Source organism: Bombus impatiens, unplaced genomic scaffold (genome assembly GCF_000188095.3).
Source record: "Bombus impatiens unplaced genomic scaffold, BIMP_2.2 scf_0360, whole genome shotgun sequence".
NCBI lineage: Eukaryota > Metazoa > Arthropoda > Insecta > Hymenoptera > Apidae > Bombus > Bombus impatiens.
In genome coordinates this window covers 328,271-349,806 of record NT_176779.1, presented here as the reverse complement: position 1 = coordinate 349,806, position 21,536 = coordinate 328,271, and the positions used below count along the sequence as shown (strand labels likewise).

The 21,536-nt window shown below is 32.2% G+C and overlaps 1 protein-coding gene and 1 long non-coding RNA gene across 4 annotated transcripts; one reads left to right on the top strand and one right to left on the bottom strand.

Moving 5' to 3' along the window:
- Positions 1-213: 213 nt before the first annotated feature.
- Positions 214-2,151, bottom strand: LOC112212882. The gene is made up of 2 exons (XR_002946727.2): positions 1,187-2,151; positions 214-695 (listed from the first exon to the last, which is right to left on the bottom strand). It is a non-coding gene; the product is annotated as an uncharacterized LOC112212882 (long non-coding RNA).
- A 9,104-nt stretch (positions 2,152-11,255) lies between these two features.
- Positions 11,256-19,886, top strand: LOC100742549 (maternal protein exuperantia). Of its 3 annotated transcripts, XM_003489626.4 has the most exons (7): positions 11,281-11,677; positions 16,330-16,594; positions 17,654-17,955; positions 18,033-18,314; positions 18,426-18,618; positions 18,697-18,839; positions 18,934-19,886. In XM_003489626.4, the coding sequence occupies exons 3-7, from the start codon at positions 17,671-17,673 to the stop codon at positions 19,246-19,248; spliced, it is 1,218 nt and encodes a 405-aa protein (XP_003489674.1). In that variant the 5' UTR covers positions 11,281-11,677; positions 16,330-16,594; positions 17,654-17,670; the 3' UTR covers positions 19,249-19,886. The 3 variants fall into 3 exon arrangements, with proteins under 3 accessions (XP_012241232.1, XP_003489674.1, XP_012241233.1); XM_012385809.3 differs by lacking the exon at positions 16,330-16,594 and having other exon boundaries at positions 11,256-11,677; XM_012385810.3 differs by lacking the exons at positions 11,281-11,677; positions 16,330-16,594 and adding an exon at positions 16,794-17,092.
- Positions 19,887-21,536: the final 1,650 nt, after the last annotated feature.

Genomic DNA, 21,536 nt, shown 5'->3' with positions numbered 1-21,536 from the left:
CTAGACTTGTAGAAGTTTCCTTTCTCTAAAGTTAATGTTGCAACAGCACCGCTTACCATCCCAAAGAAAAGAGAATTTATACATTTCAATTTCTAATAACTAGAAATTTTTCGATTTTTAGGGGAAATTTTTCGCATTACGATATAATTTATCTATCAATTACCATGTAGTTCATTGCTCATCAGCGAGTACGTGTTAGATAACTCAGTGAACATCAAAGTGCCATTCATATTTTCTCCTTTCTGCTTAATTAGATTTAATTCCGTTCGATCGCTTTAAACTCATTAACAGAACTCGGGAAAAGGAAACGCGATGTCGGGAACTAAGAGTTTTCCCGTACTTTGCTCAGACGTGGATCGCCTTTTATTGCGCTTCTTCGTTTCCTTCGAGTCTGATTTCTTCTACCTAATAACGCCAGTTCAACGTTCTTCTGTCTGGTACTTAAAAAATAAAGAACCAGCTTGTTTCATATCATACTACGAAAATGTAAATGATCACTCAATATATATATACATATATAATATATTATATTTCTCCGATAAAGGTATAGGTGTGCGATACATGTTAAAATTTCATTCGCATTGTAATGAGACATGCAAATCATAATTACATTGATATTTGAAACAAAGCTGAATACAATCACTCATCACAATTATCGATTTAATTCGAAACCATTCATGACGTACATTCACAACCTGTCTACGGTATCCAACTATGGGGAACAGCAAGTAATTCCAACATTGAAATACTTCAACGCTTCCAATCTAAAACGCTAAGATCCATTATAAATGCACCCTGGTATGTCACCAACGAACTAATTCATCGCAACCTCAAGATACTAACAGTCAAAGAGGAAATAGTAAAATATAGAGACAGATATAGCAAAAGAGTCAACAAACACCGAAACCCCCTAATTACTGGACTACTTGCTACGTCGGACCAGATCTGCAGGTTGAAAAAACACTACCCGCTAGACCTAAACGCTAGATTCAATTAGTTATCTAAATTAAGTAATATTTACTTATTTATAATACTTACTCATAAATTATACTTATCTATAATAAGTATTAACTTATTATAAATAATTAGCCATGTCACTGCACCATGCCAGAAAAAATTACTGAAAATTCTCAATGCGAGAATTGATTGTAAATTTTAATAAATAAATAAAAAAAAAATTCACAACCTGTATAAGAAAAATTCTACTAATATTCTATGGAAAAAATTACAATAATTTTAGATATCATTAACAGGTATTTGTTAACAAGTAGTGTTAATACTTTATTTTTCAGTCTGCCGGCCATGAAGATGATTCGGTTTACTGAATCATACATTCCTCTGATACATATATCTACACACTCTTATTAGACTGTTTCAATTTCCCAATATTTCATTCATGAAATTAATAATCCTCTACTACCATCAATCTCGATGAAACATATGCGATGAATAACATATTACATTTATACGAATTTAATCCGCTTTACAAACAATAGGATATAAAATATCATTATACAATATTTTATAACTGACATGATACATAATCCGTGATTTTCAAATTTGTAAGATAATAACTTACGATATTCTTTTATCCTCTAAACCACAATGATACTCACTTTAATTCGATTTATTTTCATAATTATTAACGTTTACTCCTACTTAAATCAGCACGCATTTCTTTCATTTCATCATAAATGTTAATTCTTAATATTCTGTCTCTTACGATTCTCTGCCAATCTTCTCGTGCGTCTCTCGCTCTGTCTCCCTATTCATATACTAATTCTAGTTTTCTAATTTAGAAATTATTTTCACCCTTTTTGTATATTTTATCTGTCTGGGGAAAACATTTCCTTAATTTAGTAGGAAATATTCTCTAGGAATTATTCTCTAACATATGATACTCCAAAAGTAAACCAAATAATTCTACAAAAATATATCTCGGTCATTGAACTCAAGCAAATTATTCTGATGTGCCCCAGCTATCTAGCTTTTAAAAAAATTAACAGCACCATCGTTCCATCTTGAACTTAACGAGGCCGAGAATCTTTTCTCACTTCGATTTTCCGGCTGAAAGTATGAGAAGCTATTCGTGTTGTCGGCTGATTCGACGGAAGAGGTCTCGTCCAAGATCTTCGTTTCGAATTGTTTGTCTCGACAAAATGCAAATGAAGAATAATTATCGTCTTGGATAAAGACATGTTGACATATAATTAAACACGAAAGGATGCGTAGAACACAAATACTACTTTTTCCATCATAAATTTGATACACGAAGATAGAAGATTAGAAAACGGAACTTTTCTTAAAAACTTAGGCGTATATATTATCGAGGTTTTTTTTTATTTAATTGTTTACATTCACAATTTGTCCAGTTTGGACATTTGGTAGAATTTTTTAGCTGTTAGATTATCATGTGGGTGGTTACCCCCAGTGGGATACCATCTCCGTGTAATATTATCGAGGTTCGCAGAAAAATTCCAAGCGACCAGAATATTTTATGTTATTATGTACAATAGCATTAATATTCAAACATTACGAACGATTTATATATAGTAATGTTATTGAGTTAGTTGTTCTTTAATATTTATGTTAAAACATCTATTACATTTAGTAGAACATTTACGATAATTAATATTTACATACTAGCCACATAAGGAACGTACATCCTTTATTAAACTGTTAATCGCTAGTAATTGCGTCAAACAGTAAAGCCGACTATTCCGAGAACAGCTGATGGATATCGTATGCTAATTTAATTAAATTAATTCTTAATGCTTCAGGGATTTTTCATCGAGCGAATATTATAAATAAAGCGAATCTTATGAATAAATATTACGAATGGACATGCAATTGCCATCAATTGTCTTCTTTTTATCTTTCTATCACATAATTATCTTTTGGAACTCCTACGTGCTTTTCCCTCGTTAAACGACAGAATATTTTGACAAAAATGTCCAATTTTTAAGCTGATATTTTCCCTGAAAAATTTCATGGACCGTTCGGCAATAAACAACAGCATTTAACAATAAATGAAACTGGAAGAAAACAGTGAAAGAAGAACATAAATTGCAATGAACAGAATTAATTACGCGAGCGGGTGGTCGCTAGTCCTAACGATCGACCACGAAAACCACAGATTTCTGGGGCGGTGTGCGGTAATTGTGCGAGTAAAATCGCATAAAATCCACGTGCTGACCAGAACCCAAGTAACGACATGTCGACAATGTGCCTGGCACAGGCTGCAGAGATGACCAGCTTGCGTGGAGGAGACCAACGTCGTTCGAAATCAGCTCCGAAACTTAACGAGAGGATACCACGATCTGTCTGTACGTATTATAATTTTTCTATCATATTTAGACGTTATGTACGTATATACGAGGTGACACTATTTCAAGTGGTACACGCAATTATCTCCCAAAAACTATTATTCATTATGCGAAAAAATGTTTCAAGCAAAGCTTAGCTTATTTCGAGTGGGGCATCTTGCGATGATCACAAATGTTATCTAGGTAGATGTATCTTGCAAATTTCAAAGTGATCCTTGTTTTTTTATGCATTTTTGCAGAACTATATGTTTTTGTGCAGATAAGTGTGTAACCTATTCCGTGACGAATTCATCGATCTATAATCTCTTACTTTTCAAGGTCATTCGAGATCGTTTGTTGCCTTCGACATCATCAAGTGACTTCGTTATCTCTCCCTAGAACCAAGGATAACAGAACTCAAGCAATCGCTACGAGCCTCGCAAGCAATCGAAGTCTTGCGTTTTCAGACATCACAATCGCAAGACGTCGGGACTGCTGGCCTACCACCATGCGGGTGAGGGCTTAAATTTATGGCACATTTAAGTGTTGACGCTTTTTCTTTCCCATAGCCGAAGGTCCGGCGGTAATTTGCGAAAGAAAGATGTTGATTCATTGATTGTTCAAGATGTTAATTTCTACAACATTTTGAAGCAGCTTACTAAATAATTACTAATTTTTGACAATCATAAAATGTCCTTCGAAATAAAGTAAGTTTTATAAATTTCAAACATTTTTTTGCATAGCGAGTATTTTAGGAGGTAATTACATGTATCACTCCAAATGGATCACACTGTATATATTACACTACAAAATAAAAGATTAGGCACACACATGCTGCATTGTATTTCATTAACTCCATACTTAAATGCAAACTGCAAGATTTAATATTTCATTATATTTTCATTGTGGCATCTTGTTTGGGTGATTTTATTATCTTTTCTAATGAAAACTATTGCAATGAAAACTATTCATATCATAAACTATTATTATCTTGGTTCCTGTATCTGAATAGTTTTCTTTTTTTCCAAAAACAAAACCTGTGACAATTTTCACAGCTTTTCGCTCACGAGCATCACACTCTATGCTCGTTCAACAAAAATTTGATGCAATCTTTTTATATCGAAAAACGCAAACCGGAAAAACAAAAACGGGCCAGACGTCATGGCTGGAAAAACATGAGATTTTGAATCGGTATTTTAAAAAGGAAAGAGAGACGCGTTGAAAACTATTTTATGCCACTCTCGTAGTTTTACTACCTGTTTTTATTTTTCTCGTTTTATACTCTTTTTTTGTTTTTTATATACTGTTACATGATTTAAAAGAGAATTTTATTACAAATAACACTATTTCTTCTAAACTTTGTATCGAACTATTTTACATCTAAATTATTCTCCGTTTAATATGCCATTTATGAACGCTGTATAACACATCGAAAACAAATCATTAAAAAAGGAAAACTATAGGTATATTATGATAGTACCGTTACAAAAAATGCTACTTATTTATTTATTCTGTCACATGTACCAGAAAACGCAAAAAGAAAAATCCTAAAATCAAAAACGCATGGAAATTGAATATTCAAATAGAAGTTTTTATACGAATTTAAAAGTAAAAATCTAAATGGCAGTAGAAGCTACACGGTATCGAATAAAAACTACGTTTTATTTCGGACTGTAGTGGTTTAAGTGACAAATGATATAAAAAAGAGATAAAAAATAATCTTTGTATTGGAAAATTGTGTACATAAATTCCACGATTTATAATTTATTTCATTTTCTAGGGATATTGCAATATAGCGTAAAATACTTCAATATAACATTACCTAATCTATGTACCTATTTTATATCATATGTCAAGAGCTAATCAGTCTAACACACTTTTTACCATATACATATTTCTTTCTGCTGACATTTCTCAAAGTAGAAATTATGCCATGAACTATAGAATTTATCATAGCAAATGATTAAAAGAAGCACCATTTTAAAGAGCCATGATCTTTAATTAAATGATATTTAATTAAATACAACATTTTGTCAATTGCCAACTGATTAAATTTTGTTCGAAACATCGTTTTATCAGATTAAGAGAAATGCTGACAGATTATGATCATAGTTACGATGAACATCCTGCATACGCATAAAAATTAACAAACGCGGGTTTTTATCCTTCATACTTTTTATTTTCTACCTACGTAATTTATCATTCACCAACTACCACGATATAATACCTGCAATATCGCTATAACAGTTTTCCCAAAAGGTATCTCGCTCGAACAAACAATTATAATCAGATAATAATCAGACAGACGAAGGACGATTCGCCGTGCTAAAGTTAGGCAAGCCAAATGAACTAATATCGAATGTTAAGAGCAAGACAAGAGCCAGGGATAGAAACACCACCAGATTTTCCACCAGCTATAATATCAGTGGTCGCGTAGTCAAGTTATTCTGGTACACGCCCACACGGTACACTGTGTATATTAGAATGTATATAGCGCCACGTGCTAATTATACCAACAAACGAACAACACGCTGCATGCTTTGTACGAGTCGATAATACAAGCGCGTTTGTCTTTTCACGATTAAAGAGACTAAGACCATGAACATACAAAGAACCGTAAACGGTAAGCAGTAAGCGGTAAGTGGCAAAATTGGCATTTGGTGCCGAGCTCGGTACCTGACTCGATTCCAGTTGTGTTATACCTGAACGTTCGCGATAAATCAATCGATGTCGACAGTGCGAACAGTTGCGAATGACACGAACCGGGAAGTTTGCCTCCCCATCGTGTTGATCAAAAATCGCAACTTTCTTTTAAAATCCACACCGGTCGTGAAGTGATTAAAGTTTCTGTTTGAATTGACTTGGGCCGCGCTAGGTAACTACTTTTAATTAAAAGAAAAGTAAGAACGCCTCTTGATCCGTGAGAAGGGAAGGCGGGAAAGAGTTCTTCATTGTTGCACGCTGATCACTGTTCAACAAGAATGGAACTCGGGGAAATTCCTTTTTTCATTTGATCAAGGATTACGACGCTACTTGTGTCCAATTTTTAATATTGAGAAAACTATCTAATTTGTTGGATTTGTTGGATAGATAGAAATTATTATTAATGATCGTTAGAAGGGATGAATCAGGAAAGCCGATCGATAGATAATTTTCATAATTGACTTTATAGATTGTTAACTAATTCTCATTCTAACGTTCTCGTCGTATTTCGTTACGTATTTGGATACTTAAATTTTATTAAATCGGATCGAATTTCAATGACAATATGTCGAGTAAAAACTGTATTGTTAATCACGATTGATAATCAAATATTTCAATATTAATTGTCGGTTATTAATTGCACTGAATAATTCCAACACTGTTTTTGGAATGTGATTTTCCTGCTCTTACGCATATGTGGGAAACCGAAATTTTGTACAATACGCACGATAACAGGATTGATGGTATGATGAAGAGAAAAGGTAATTGCTTGCGCAGAAATAAATCGAAAATGTGGGGCGACAATTTTTGCAGAAGATTGGCTGAAAGTTTGAATAATCCACCTACACATATTCGTTGACGAATATATCTTTTCGTAATTCGGCATTTCTATTTAAAAAGGTTCATAAAAATTCAAACTTAATTCACTTCCTACGCAACCGTATTTTATACGCAAAAGTAGAGGCAGACAGACAGGATGATTTTATCGTTTCAACGAAGCTTCGTAAAAATCGCGGGCGCATTCGATTAAATTTATTTCGTAATTCTCAACGTAGACATACACAAGTAGGATTACAAATTGTACGACGTTTCTTCGGTTTAAACGTAAATTTATATCTGTATGTCATTACTATGCAACTCGAGGCACATGAAATGTATCAAGTATACGATTAATGGGACCGTTTTAATGTCGCTAAAAGCACCAATTTGTTTCCAGAATTAGAATGCATTTACAAAGGAAATGCATTGCCGCGGCTGTTTACCTGATAACTCTGTTACACAATGTGTCTTGATATCGTGTTTCGGTATTCATTTATTACACATCATGAAACGTAATCGTTTTTGTAATTTTGCCAACTTAAATATGTATGTAATATACGTCTCGTGATTGTTTTCGCGGTACACGAATCTAGGTATCAACGCAATGGCCGTAACATTATTTTCGATACATTTGCTACGCGATATTATCGCCATTATTAGTTATTATTATTTAAATCGTTCATTTTCATGCGAATTTACCACTCGCCATTCATGAACGTTAATATATACTTCTGGAAATGTTTCCAACATTATAACTACCTGTTATCGTCTCATTATGGAAATTTTACAACTATCGCGTCAGCAATCAACGATTTCATAGGTGTTTCTAAGATTTTTAATTGCATTTTAAATATCGTGCACCGTAATAATTGCATTTCACTGTTAGTGACTTAGGTAACTCTAGGCTTCGAAGCCTAGAAGATTTATTATCTTCTCAAACTCTATTATGTTCAATTCTCCTTGTTGTAAAAGCTGACATTATATAATTAGCTACGTGATAAATCTGTAACAAATAATCTGTGATATCGCTATATGGTTTTTTAATGCGATTTTAATTGTAATTTGTAACATTGTTTGCGTAGCTTATGATTATTTCATTAGATTTATGACAATTTAAATAAATGTCCATTCTATTATTAAAAGCTAATTTCGTAAAAGTTGCGAAAATTATAGTGATGCGATTTCAATAGTTAATTTATTTTCTTAACGTATCAGAGCAGTTTATCGATATAAGAAGTGACAAAACAAGATTGACCTTTACTTACGTTTACGCGCAGATAAATGACTCAATAAATATTGCAATAGAGGAAAATCGATATTTCTTTCTGAAGAACATGAGATAATCTATTTAAGACGGGCAAACGAAACAACTTGCAGGAATGTTTGAAATTCTAAAACACAGTAAAGGCGAATCAGACCATTCTTTTACAAATTTCCGGTTTTCTATACATATAATGTATTTATAAATATATGCTTTTTTAAATGTCAGATATTATTTTCATGTGTTACGCACAAAAATATGCACTTCTACAAGAAATGTCTCGTAAAGCGGAGGAAAAGTAACACCCTTATCAATTATTCGATTGCCCGCAACTCGTGTCATGATAAATGCGTGTGTAAACCACAAACGTTAGTCACATAATTATTGCATTACAAAACAACATATTCTATTAAAAAATAAGAAGTAGTCGGCGAAACGATAAGGTTCGGAAAATATGATAATTTTGTCGCACATATATTTCTGCAACATTTTTGAAGTTAAAAAAGAAATATAGGGGATTACCCACTTGTTATTAAATAACAAAGTCGTATTACATAATTACCAGATAAACCCTTGCATGTTTCTGCCTTATTTATAAGTCTGGCTATCGCGTTGATAATTTAAATAACATATTACTACGTATTTCATGTTTGTAGGCGAACGTTCGATGCATTTTAAGAAATTAGATAGAAAAATAGGATATACGATTATCATGTTAAAAGATAAGATTTTTCTTATCTATTGGATTAGCTTTGGATTGCATTTATTTGAGTAATATCTAATGTATCATTGAAAGTAACTGTTATGTGATATTGCTATGAATTACTATTGATTTTCAGTCTATCAGTCAGTCATTTAATACTAAGAATTTATTAGGTCGCTCGAAAAGTTCATCCCGATTTGCATTTCGATTCGATATACATTTATTGAATTATATAGGTGCCATTTTGTTCCATAACCTTTCTCCATCTTTCACGCAACCTGAATATTCCATCCATCCAGAGCCTCTCAGGTTTTTCGGCAAAAAACTTTTCAATATGATCTTTCATATCGACCAAATTCCTTAAAGATCGAAACGAACTTCCCGGGCGACCCAATAAGAATCGTATTACGAAAATAGTACAGTTCTTATTACAGTGACTTATTCGAACAGTATCCAGGAATAAAATAGGTATTAGGTAAATAACAACCGTAATTATATCAATAAATGTGTTCCACGAGCACCCTCTCCAAATAGAAAAAATTCGATGCACACAACACGCGACGCGATTTTATCGCTTCATTACAATTCTGGAAGTTGCATGCTTATCACACAATACGTAATACCGTTCACAAATTCTATTATCGCGTTCAATAATGTATATCACGTCGTGAAGTTTCTATTCGCAAGCGACAACTGTATAATTTATCAAACTTCTGATACACAAGAAACCGTTAAATACGTAGATAGTACGGCCGAAGACAGAAACTTCGTCTTACTGATTTCATTTATCTTCGTATTTTATTTAATACGAACAATTAAACCAATAAAAATGCAAACAACCTTCCTCCACATAAAACAGAGTTTATTGAGAGTGTATTGAATAAAGGGACGCAATATCGTTCGCCGTTCACTTTCAATATATTCCTTTTTTCCTCTTCACGTGTTTAATCTGTCAACGTGACAGAAAATCCCCGTATTGATAGGAAGAAAAACTCAAGTGCTATAGAAAATTTTTCTTAAAAATATAGAAAATATATAAAGCTGATATTATTCGTAGATATAAATGTGTTTTCAATCTTCCTATTTTATAATTGTATATTGAAAAGAACTTTAAATGTTTCGATTTAGTAAACTGAACAGGTTGCTGTGTAAATCAGACTTTAAATTTATTCAGAAATTCAAATAAATAGTGTCCCAGATAATTATTACTTACGTACAATTTTCTCTATTATTCGTATCATACTCTTTTATTAAATTGCAAAATGTATCTACTCAGAATCTGGATATAATTTTTTAATTCTCTTCAGTTTTACATGTTGGTGTCGAACGTATTTTATTTTTTAGTATATAAATTTAGAGCAATTACGTGCATTTCCTTATCACAATTTCCGATTTCATGAAAAGTCTAGGAATGAAACATACTGATTGCCATTTACTGTGTAAAAAAAGAAGTGATTTTATCCATTAATACTGACTTTTACCACGCCATAATAATAGACTTCCTCCATAAATTATAATGTCATGAAAAGTTCTAATTATATGAATTCAGTTCCTCGTATGTAACGTGTTCTTATTAAACGTATTTTATCCGTATACTCGGATCATTATTAGCTTTACAAATTTTTAATTTTAGCTGTTTTTTATCACTTTGTATCACTTTTTCTAATTAACCGCTTTCACGCGAGAAGTAAAATTATACATACCAAGACTAAATAAACAAAGATTTTATCTAAACTGGAAATCATACTACAGCATCTGCCAACATTTTCCTTATTAACCAACTAAAATGCTTGTTACACGTGATTTTCATATAAATTATATTATTTTTTATATTAATCTTCCTCGATATCTTAACGCGCTATAAAATATTTCTTAATAAGTAAATAGAGAAATGTAACCGCATGTAACTCTTGTCGGAATTGTACTTAATATTTTTAGTGTCATTTTTTCTAATTTTATATTAATTAAAAAGAAATCTTCGTCTAAAATTTACAGAACTCAAAAGATTTTTCATTATATGTTATTAACAATCAAAAATATTTCGATTATTTCTAATCGTTGTTCGAAACCAAAATAACTAACAATTAATATTTATAATCATTCAAGGTCCCTTTAAGATTTAGTCAAGATCACAGTCTTTTATTTAAACAAAAATTGACTTTATCTCAGTGAATTCCATAAAAGTGTTAAAAATAGCTGCTAATTCTGGATCCTGGCTCAAATACTTTTGTGAGTCATTGTACTCCATCATAACACCGCGAAACTTCAGAAGCCCGAGCCAATAGCCAAGAATGTCCGTATCCTAAGTTGTCGCGCATCAAGAACCGCGGTTGCACGCAATGCGCGAGCGATGCAACCTTATCACCTGCTCGTTGCAAATCGCTCGTATATCAGACACGTTGCAGGTACGTGCAAATCTCACGATATCTTACGACGCGATGCGTCGTTATCAGCGAAAGCGTGCGGCTACCGAGTCGAATACGAGCGAAGTCGATCGTTCGCGGTACGAGTGGGGCCCATCGTTGCGTCGCGTCGTGTGGGGAAAACTGGTAAAACAAAAGAGTAACGAAGGATAACGCGTGGAAATGAGATAAAAGTAAAGATAATGCTAGGGAGCCAAAAACGAAGGGAGACAATAGACTGTCGGAATCTGTGCGTCGAGTCAACGGTCTTTTGTCTGCGTTTCACGGCGTTCACTAAGGCGTCACGGTGAACAGAAAGAATTGAGATCCAGGAGAAAAGCGTCACGTACGCGGCAACCGCGGCGAAGAATCGTTTTTTAACGACCGATCATCGAAGTCCATCCATCGAAAGAAAGAGTAATCAAGATCCAACGGTGTAACAGCCTCCTCCACGGCGGAATTTGCGGCGGAATCGTTCTGTATTGTAAGTCTTTCCATTTATTCGGAATCTCTTTTACCGATCCTTTAGATTGTATGGTTAAATTAAACGTTGACGTGAGATACGTTCGTTTGGCTTGGAGAATTGATCAAGTAATAAAATCGTCGCGGAAGAAGAGGTAACCGGTCTCGAATTAATTTTGAACGTGCGATTTCTGATAATTCGTGATGCGTTATTCAACGATGGATGTTTGTGCTAATTTAAATTTATAGAAATATAAGAAGTGGAGTCTAAATAGAGGTTTGTTTCACCATATGATTGTTGTAAAAAGTATTATATATATCTTTTTTATATATTGCATGCACTCTCCTTTTTATGTATATTTATATTATCATTAATCGATTACTATTAAATTTCCAGACTGTACGTTGTACGTTTGTGGATTACGTATTTAATATTGAAATACGTACACGTATTCTTTCAATAAATAGTTCCACGTACTACATAGATAATTAAATATTTTTCCAACAATTTTCTTCTATTAAGTAGTTGGAACATCGAAAAAATGCATAATATTATTGCTCATATAACATTAACGTCATAAATGATCGTTAATCTAGAAACGTAGAAATGGAAATATTCAATTAAGGAGCCTTTGAAATCGTATCTGGTGCTCTCAATGGAACTGCATAATTTAACAACATTTATGTATTATATTTGATATTCCCTTTTACCATTAACATTTAAAATTACTTGTATAGCTTATCATCGTGCTGTTATCACTCGTTCCTTTGATATAAAGTAGAATTATTCTAATCATAATACATTCTGTGTAAAAAGTAAATTAGGCATAAAATACTTGATTCTAGTTGAGACAAAAAAGTCCTTCGTTATAATTTCATGCGATACGTACGTAGTTACAGAGCACGTGAACTTCCAACGAGTTACGCAAGCCAGTATGTAATGCAGCACAAGGGTGAATGAATTTCACAAGTGTCGGATATGAATGAGCATCTCATGCGTTCCATGTGAATGACAAGTGCAGAAGGGATTGGATGGTTGTTTATGGTTGAAATTCGGTTTCGTGCAAAATGTACATCTAAATGAACCCTAGAAACATACATAGTGCTCTTAGAATGAGAAGAAAATCTCGAGTAAACAATGTTGACATGTCCGTGCATGGTAGTTTTTATATTATATTTTTTTAATATATTATCACATAATGGAAAGGCTAATTAGTCTATCAGAATCAAAAATTCAATAAATGAGTGGCATTTAAAGCGAAAAGCATCCAGCTTGACAAAATAAAATTATTTTATCATTTGAAGTTAATTTTATTTTGTGAACAAGATGTGAACAATCGTTGATGAAACTTGACATAAATTAAATTCGTTTTAATACTCGTTAAAAAAGTAACGTTAAGAGGATTTGTTTGTAACAGTACATCATTCTGTATTTAATATCGTTAATAATTCCTCGTTCGCGAAGGAATACCTCGTGATCTAATTTTTACGCCATGAACGAGATATCTCGCATCTTAATGAAAAGGTGTGCAAGATATATCTCGTCCATAACGTCATATCATATGAACAACATTACGTCATGAAATATCTGATCGATAGGTGAAAATGATTTTTATCTTCGAATGCAAGATTAAAACTATTATATGAATCAATAGCATACGTATCGAAAGTACAAAAATGTATTCAGTTCAATACGATTGCTCGTAAAACATAGAATTGATAAGATTAAATATATTTTATCGTGAAAATTCGCAGCTTTTATCATATCTATTTCGTATTTTTTTTACTATCTACCTATATTTATTTTACGTATATGTAGACTGGATTAGAGCCGATGATCTATTGATTCATCTGCAATATTAAATGAAAAGAAATTTTTCTCCAATTTTTAAAACGATTCTTAATTCAGGATTCTCGCATTAATTGATCCCTTTTCTGCGTTTATCTCTCGTACTATGTTTGCTGATGGCACTATTACATCTGTAGGTGATAGACTGAATATTAACGAAGAGCAAACCTGTAAATCTAGAATTCGTTTTCCGATATTCTCCATCTACAGCCATTTTCCATACTGAATTCTGATGCTTCGTTTATCTTGATAGTTGTGATCTATTTAATCTTCGAAATTCTTAAGTAAAAGATCTATTTAACCGGAAACTTTAACTATATGCCGTTTTAATTTATCCGAATGATCGTACTTAATAAAGAACAGCAGGTTTCTCAGCAGTTAACCCCTTCAATCTCGACGGAAACGTACCTATGTACATACACACGTCGAGTTTCATTTCCCGTTGCCATTTTTTAATTTCAATGAAATACTCTACTTTTTTTCTACCAGCCGGGGGTAGAAAATGCACCGCTAGAGATACAGAGAGATGATCGATTTTATCATGTTTGCCGAAGCTAGGTTGAATACTAATCAACCTATCAAGGTGTTTCAATATTCCCTCGCCAACCTCCTTCTCCCTTTTTTGCTGCCGAAATCCACTTGAAAAGCAATCGTGATATTTGAACACGATGTTCATTATACCAAGTGAAGCGCTTCAGAAAAATCATCGACTTCGTTAAGACGCAATTTCTGTCGTTGCCATTTTTTCTCCCGTCGATATCTTGTTATTTCTCTTTCAAAAATATTCACATCACATCGACTACACCTAACGTATCTTTATTATCAACGACGATTACTACGAGGATGAATGATTCCTCTTTCACCACGTTTCATTCAAATTTTATAGTATCAACATTTCCTATCAGAGAGCAGATATGAAACTGTCGAACACATGCACAAATAGCGAAACCAGACTTGAATATTAACCAATACCACTGACGCGAAATGCTCCAAGCGCGTTTTAATATTTTTTACTATTTACATGGGATTTTGCTTTGCCATATATTGTAAAAAGTGAACGTGACGGCTGAGAAAAAGCTTTCAGCCGTAGTCGAAACTACAATAGATTAGTTTTATTTTACGTTGAAATTCGTGAACTCCAGGGACTTTTTTTATTTTATTTAAATTTCGATGTTTAATTAATTATTGTATTTTTCGTATCTCATTTGTGACACATTGTTCACGTTCTACTATATGATTAATCATTTCACTTGTACGTCATCATTGATATTTCTTTCACGATTATAAACTTTCAGGATAATAATATATCGAAATGAAATTATTTAAACTTTTGTAGTGATGTACAAAGATATTGTACAAAAATATTTCAAAAATCATTGTATTTTTACCATAGCAAAATAGAATACTAACAATTCAATTAAAAATATGCAAAAATAATTGAAAACTATTGCAACCAACCATAGCTACATCGTGGATTTATGTTGTAGATTTATCAACAATAATGATATAAATCATAAATAAAAAAGACTAAATAATGTATGCATAGTAAATCTATGATATACGAAGATTTATTACAAACAATTACGAAAATGAAAAAACCATGAATAATTAATACATTCTAAATTTATCATAAACGAAGATGAGCATAAATTTGCTCGACATGATCTTACTCGAACATCTTGAAAAAGTTTCATAGATGGTACACATTTGTTAGCTACAAGAAAGAAATGATAATAAATAATAGTAATATTACGTTTACTGTGCATGTTGTGGCGTATGCATTAATCTAATGACGGTAATTACCGCCCTAAACAATTATTCTTATGATATTATACGGAAACGTGTATCATGAAGGTGCATTATAATGGGAATTTAGTCGTAGAAAAAAATTCAATGCAGTGATAGTTGATCGTGCGCAATTCGCCTTCCAATTTTCTCACGTTTAAACACCGCGGAGAATTCGATAAATTCGGAACAACCAGCACGGGAGAAATTCCGCGGATAAATGAAAAACAAAAACGAACCGTGGCGAACGGATGACCCAGTTGAAACAATTTATCAGTGCTACAAAGCGTGCGGCCCGCTCTAAAAAAGGATAAATAACAGATAACGAGAGATAAGCTGCAGGCCAATTTATCGCTACCGTCAACAATTTTCCTAGAGTGCAACGTGCAAATGGAACTTTATGCAGAGGCGTCGTAACAGTCGCATAAATAAGAAGTACGATTCACGCCGACTCGTGCTAATAAATTTTACTTACAAACCAGTATTTAACGATTCATCTCATCGGGAACGATACCGATATGCGAAAAAGTGAATTTCTTTTTACGCTCAACCGTCCGTTATGCAGTCACTTTCATGTTAAATACCTATGACACACGTATATCTTTAGAACACGTCGCTATGCAACACACTTTTGATTTGTTTCAACCAGTGTCTATCTGCCAATCTCAACTAGAAAATAATGTAATTGAATGTGGATCAAGTTATTTATTTCAATGATGGTTCTCATACAGGTATCTAACTATTTAAGCATCGAGTCACGAGAAATTAATGTTCGTACCGTTTAATCGCCATTTTTCATTTCGAACACGTTCAATATCTTATTATAGAATGAATATCAAATCGTTTATTGTTCGTCGAATCTCACCTTTATTATTTTACATGCACGTGAGATACTTTCAATCGAACATTTCCTAGTTTCGTTTGCAATGTTCACCAACTACTATAGTGCTAAAGTTAGATTAAAAGTAACGCTACTGTATTGAAATACGAGAAACAAATATGTACACAACCCTTTCAATTTGATTCACGTACTGTTTTAGCAAATCTACTAGAACTTCAACTTCAATTGGCAGTCTCTCCTTCACCTAATAGTGACATTAGAACCACGTGACTTAAGAACGAGTACGCAGGCGCAGATGATCGAGCAGGCGGTTTACTGCCAATTTCGCACGTGTGTTCAAATGAATTTAGTTGCGTTCCAGTAGTTTCCAGTATCTACAAAGGATTTATAGTACTGCCATCAGTTTCGGTGATCGTATCAAGAAACTCAGTGAATAATACGGAACTGCGAAACCACGTGAATCGGTGAGCGAATGTAACGAATCTAACGTTGAGTTAATGGAAACTAAATCGAAATCGAGGCTATACATGAATCGCAATCGACCCACGTGTGATGAGAATATCTGTTTTACATACGTGACACGATTCGCCGCGAGCTGATATGTAATGCGTGTTGCATAGACGTCACGGAATCGCAAAAATCCATATAACATTCAGTTTCCTTAGTGGTAGATATACCTGTCGCGAAACAAGATAGCAACTGTGTTAGATCGTCATTTTTTTTACATCGTTGTTGATGGTGGCATATCACTCGTTTTGATAAATTTCTAGTTCCCGACATTAATATTAATAAGTTTATTAAACGTGAGACTGCGTGTGTTTCATTATTTCCGATAAATATTTCCGTTGCCTTGTTCTTGGCACAGAACTTCTTTACACAAACGCCTCTGGATAAGAAAAATTGCTGCATGCGATAGGAGATTATTTTTATTTGATAAATAATTTGTAAGTCTGTCGTAGAAGGTAAGATATTATTGGATGTATTCTAAGCCATTAATCTTTTGTTCTGAAGTATTTGTGTACTGTATTGAATTTCAAGGTCGACCTTGCCGATACCATGTATAATCTTCTACTCTACGCACGTACCAAAATATCTCGCCCTTGTACAAAAACTGAGCGTTCGTTTCAAACATTTGCTAAAAGAAATCTTCGGAGACTCACAGTTTCTACGCAAATTTATACATTTTTTTATTTTTTCGAAATTTATATATTTTTAAATGATAAAATTTCTATGTTGAAGATATTATATATGTAAATAATATATATAAATTCATTGAGAACGAAAAATTAAAAAAAATATTTAATCCTTATTATTATGTGTATAATGTATATGAATCGAATTGTGTTTTTTATTAATATTCATTCATTATTAACTAACATTGATTTTGATTAATAAAATTCACGTTAATGGACTATTTTTATATTGATCCATTGAGAATATCTTGTGTTGTTATTAATAAGAAATATTATTATTTTAAATATTCTGCTTTGTGTAAATAGAAAACTATATTATATTTTTTGCAGATTATTAGTTTAAGAAGATGGTATCATCAACAATAATGGAAAATGGGAAATCCATCCCATCAAGGAAATCTACTATAGGTATTGGTCCAGGCAACTATCGTTTAGTTGGTTGGGATATGGATACTACAGGCAAAAAAGTTATAGATGAAATATGCCAAATAGCTGGGTATACACCTAGTTCTTCATATTCACAATATGTAATGCCATATAAAGATCTTAATCCTCCGGCTATAAAAAGGCATAATATGAAGATAGTAACTATTGGCAAGTTTCGTGTACTTAAAGATAGTACAACTAATAAGGTAAAAAATTTCATTAATATCAAAAAATTAGTATTTAATCTGTATTTGATTATATTACACACTATATTCTTTTACAGGCACTAAAAACTAAAAGTGAAGTGTCTGCATTAACAGATTTTCTAACATGGCTTTCCTCTATAAGAGGAGACGCAGCGGATGGTATCATATTAGTTTATCATGAACCACGTAAAGTTATTCCTGCTATGTTAATTGAATCTTTAAAGAAATATAATCTTTTGGAAAAATTTAAAGAAATTGTGAAAGGATTTGCAAATGGATTTAATGTCGCAGAAGTAAAATGTGCAAACACAGTTCGTGCATATACTCTTAGGACATTATCTCAAAGTTTATTTAATCGAGTAAGCAACATCTGTTTTATAGAATGTGTAATTATAATACATTGATGATAAGTTTTAATAATGATATAAAATCGCTATAATAATTTTAATATGAAATTGTTATTATTTAAGGAAAATCAGTTAAATAATGCAAAAGACAGAGCATGTTTGGCTTTACAAATAGTACAACACTTGAGTTCACTAGAAGTTACAAAAGGAAATGAAACAGATGGTAGTGGTGATAGTGATAGTGCCATGAAAAATACTGTTGAATTCATTAGAGAATTTGTTCAGCCAGTAGAAATGGAAGAACAAGAATATGCAGGTATATAAAATAAATTAAAATTTAAATGTTTAAATATCGATTAGAAAAAATTCTATTATATAGTATTATATATTTCAGAATTAAAAATAGTATTTGAACGTCAAAATACTTTAAGACCTATTTTCGGGGCCCTATTCCGCGTGAATCGTCGAGAACGGCAGCATGCTAGTCCTTTACGTCGATTGCTCGCCGAAGCAGGCATAGAATATTCTCAATTACAAGTTTGTATAATTCAAATAAAATATTAATATCTATAGAATTGTATTTTGAAAACTAATAAAACTAATAAGATTACTGATTTAACTTGTGTTACAGGAAGCGTGGAATAATGGAAAGAAAGAAGGCTTAGAAAAATTAATTAAGGAAAAATTAACTTCAACTGAAGAAAAGAAAATCGAAGATTTATTGATCGTCCTTGAAGATCATTTCGATCCTAATAAGAAACCCAAATTAAGAATATCAAGAGAAAAGAATCAGATAAAGATGGAAAATTCTATTATTAATGAGGATAAAGAAAATAATAACAAATGTGATTCAAGTATCGGAAGTCCGGATACCACCACTCCTAATTCACCGCTTAAAATTAAATCAGAATCTTCTGAAAGTAGTACAATTATAGCAGAGGAATAAGAACTAAACAGTTCACTTCTTTTCTTCAGTGCCTTTTAACTAATTATAAGATCAATATTGTTATCAGTAACTGAGTTTATAACCATTCCGTTCATTCTTATCATAACGTTATTCTAGTGTGATAAAGTATGAGTGTTATTTGTTGCAGTATTGTATTTAAGTTTTTATTTTCGTTATAACAGAGTATATATTGTATCCTTGAAGGATATGTAACTCGACTTATTGCTAGTTAACAAAAACATGTACAAATAACACATTAATTATTTTTTTAGTTTATGATAAAGGAATATTTAATGTTCGTTTTTTTAACGGTTAATTTTATGCTCATTGATTTTTATTTAATCGGATTAACGTTTAACGTTGTAACAAGTGATTGTTTAGAGACTGTCGATATAGAAATATATTCGGACGCTAAAGATTTTTTGTTTTTCATCATTCTGAGATTACCATAAAATATTCTTTTTTTTACTTAATGTTAGTAAGATTTACGTATAGAGTACAGATAGTAATATTTGAAGAAAGATATAATATATTTTTGTACGCCAAAGGTTTAATAAAATGAATCATGCACCATGATGTTGCATTTAATAGTTAAATTTTGTTGTACTAAACAATTAAATAAAAACTTTGAATTACAACTTCTTATTTCGATCGTTAACACAAACTTACGGTATTTTATTTCTACTCATCTCCTTTTTTATGAGTATTACAAAGTCTTAATTTACAAATAATTAAACGTATCACGCAATATCGTTCTATGTTCCGAAACGACGGTAACGGCATGTTTAAAGGAAAAACAAGAAAAGACTCCAGCGTGACTTCTCTCTGTTATAAAGCGCATCTCGAATCGGTGCAACCATCGAGATAAAGTCAGAAATGAATTAAATATATGAATGCCTATGCAGTGGAGCGTTGTATCCGCTTATGGGGTTCCATAAAGCATGCCAAACGCCTCGAAGCGTAAACAGGCCGGTGCACCGCAAAAAAATTAGAGAAATATTTACTTGCTAAGAAAAGTATCGACGTAAATCCCTTTAGTACTAGGCAAGACTTAACTGTTCAATAAAATTTTACGAAACGTACTTGTCGCATTCATCGGAGATTTCTAGCTAACCGATAGAACACGTAATACAAAGCATATTTCTTATAATTTTATTTCAATCCACTAAACTATGACTTTCAGTATATCAAAGTTTTATCTTAGAATTAATTATCTCTCCATCATTAGCTCTATATAAAAAATTTCTAACTTACAAATGGTATTGATATATGATTAATTAAAATTTGAATGAATGCAGAAGATGACAACAGTATTTAAGAAACCATGGGTCTACCAATATTTCAATAACTATCTGTGTGTATTTTTAGCTATCGGACACTCAACTTGGCCTTATTAATTTCTTTTCATGGACGACGAACCATAAAGCACAAAATACACTTACTGCATCGTCATTACTGTAACAGGCAGCGAAAAGGAAATTGCTGTTACTGGAAGGCTCGTTAATTGAGCGCCTGTAACCGTACGAAAGTATAGCGATAATAAATAATCTGGTGATAGTGGTGTTTGTTAAATCTTTTGTTGTACAAGATCGGAATGTTAATGAGATAAGAGATCAAGAAATAAATTGAATTGCATGATATAATAAATATCAATGTCCAGTATTAATAAACGTAGAATGCTAGTTTTTGGTGTTTTCGATACATTAATTTTGTTTTACAATAATTTTCCAATATCTATCATAAATCAATATACGTAGCTAAAAATATAGGAGAAATATTCGATGTAAATAGCATATTTTAATATATTATACGACGTTTATTTGACATTTCCTTGATGTGTTAAACACATGAAACATGCGTTGAAATTGAAATGAGAAAATAAAGTTTTTTGGAGAAATTTCTTCTTCCACGTACATTCTAAAATAAACAGAAAAGGAGACATTTTCATTAAAAATTCCAATATTAAGTTCCATAAATATTTTCACAAATTACAATTAAAAACGCTTAACTAGTGAACAATTTTATATCTCGGGTTTAAATTTTTACTCTGCGGTAAAAAGAATGTACAGAATAATTATAAAAATATTAAATTTAATTTACGTAAAGTGACATGTAATAGTGCTCGAAGAATATTTGTGTTGCTCAGTAATTCTTCGAAAAGCATTCACTAACGTAATACACAAATGTTTTTTACAGTTTTATAGAACCATTATTTTTCATTTTTAGCGAGTCTCGAATTTCTGCAACAGCGTAATTCTCTACTTCCGAATACCTACTGTTCATCCAGC

Bases quoted from the DNA above. Each gene is read 5' to 3' on its own strand.
- LOC100742549 (XM_012385809.3), top strand. From the start codon at position 17,671: ATGGTATCATCAACAATAATGGAAAATGGGAAATCCATCCCATCAAGG. The intron at 17,956-18,032 runs GTAAAAAATTTC...ATTCTTTTACAG, and splicing joins AAGATAGTACAACTAATAAG to GCACTAAAAACTAAAAGTGA. The intron at 18,315-18,425 runs GTAAGCAACATC...TTATTATTTAAG, and splicing joins CTCAAAGTTTATTTAATCGA to GAAAATCAGTTAAATAATGC.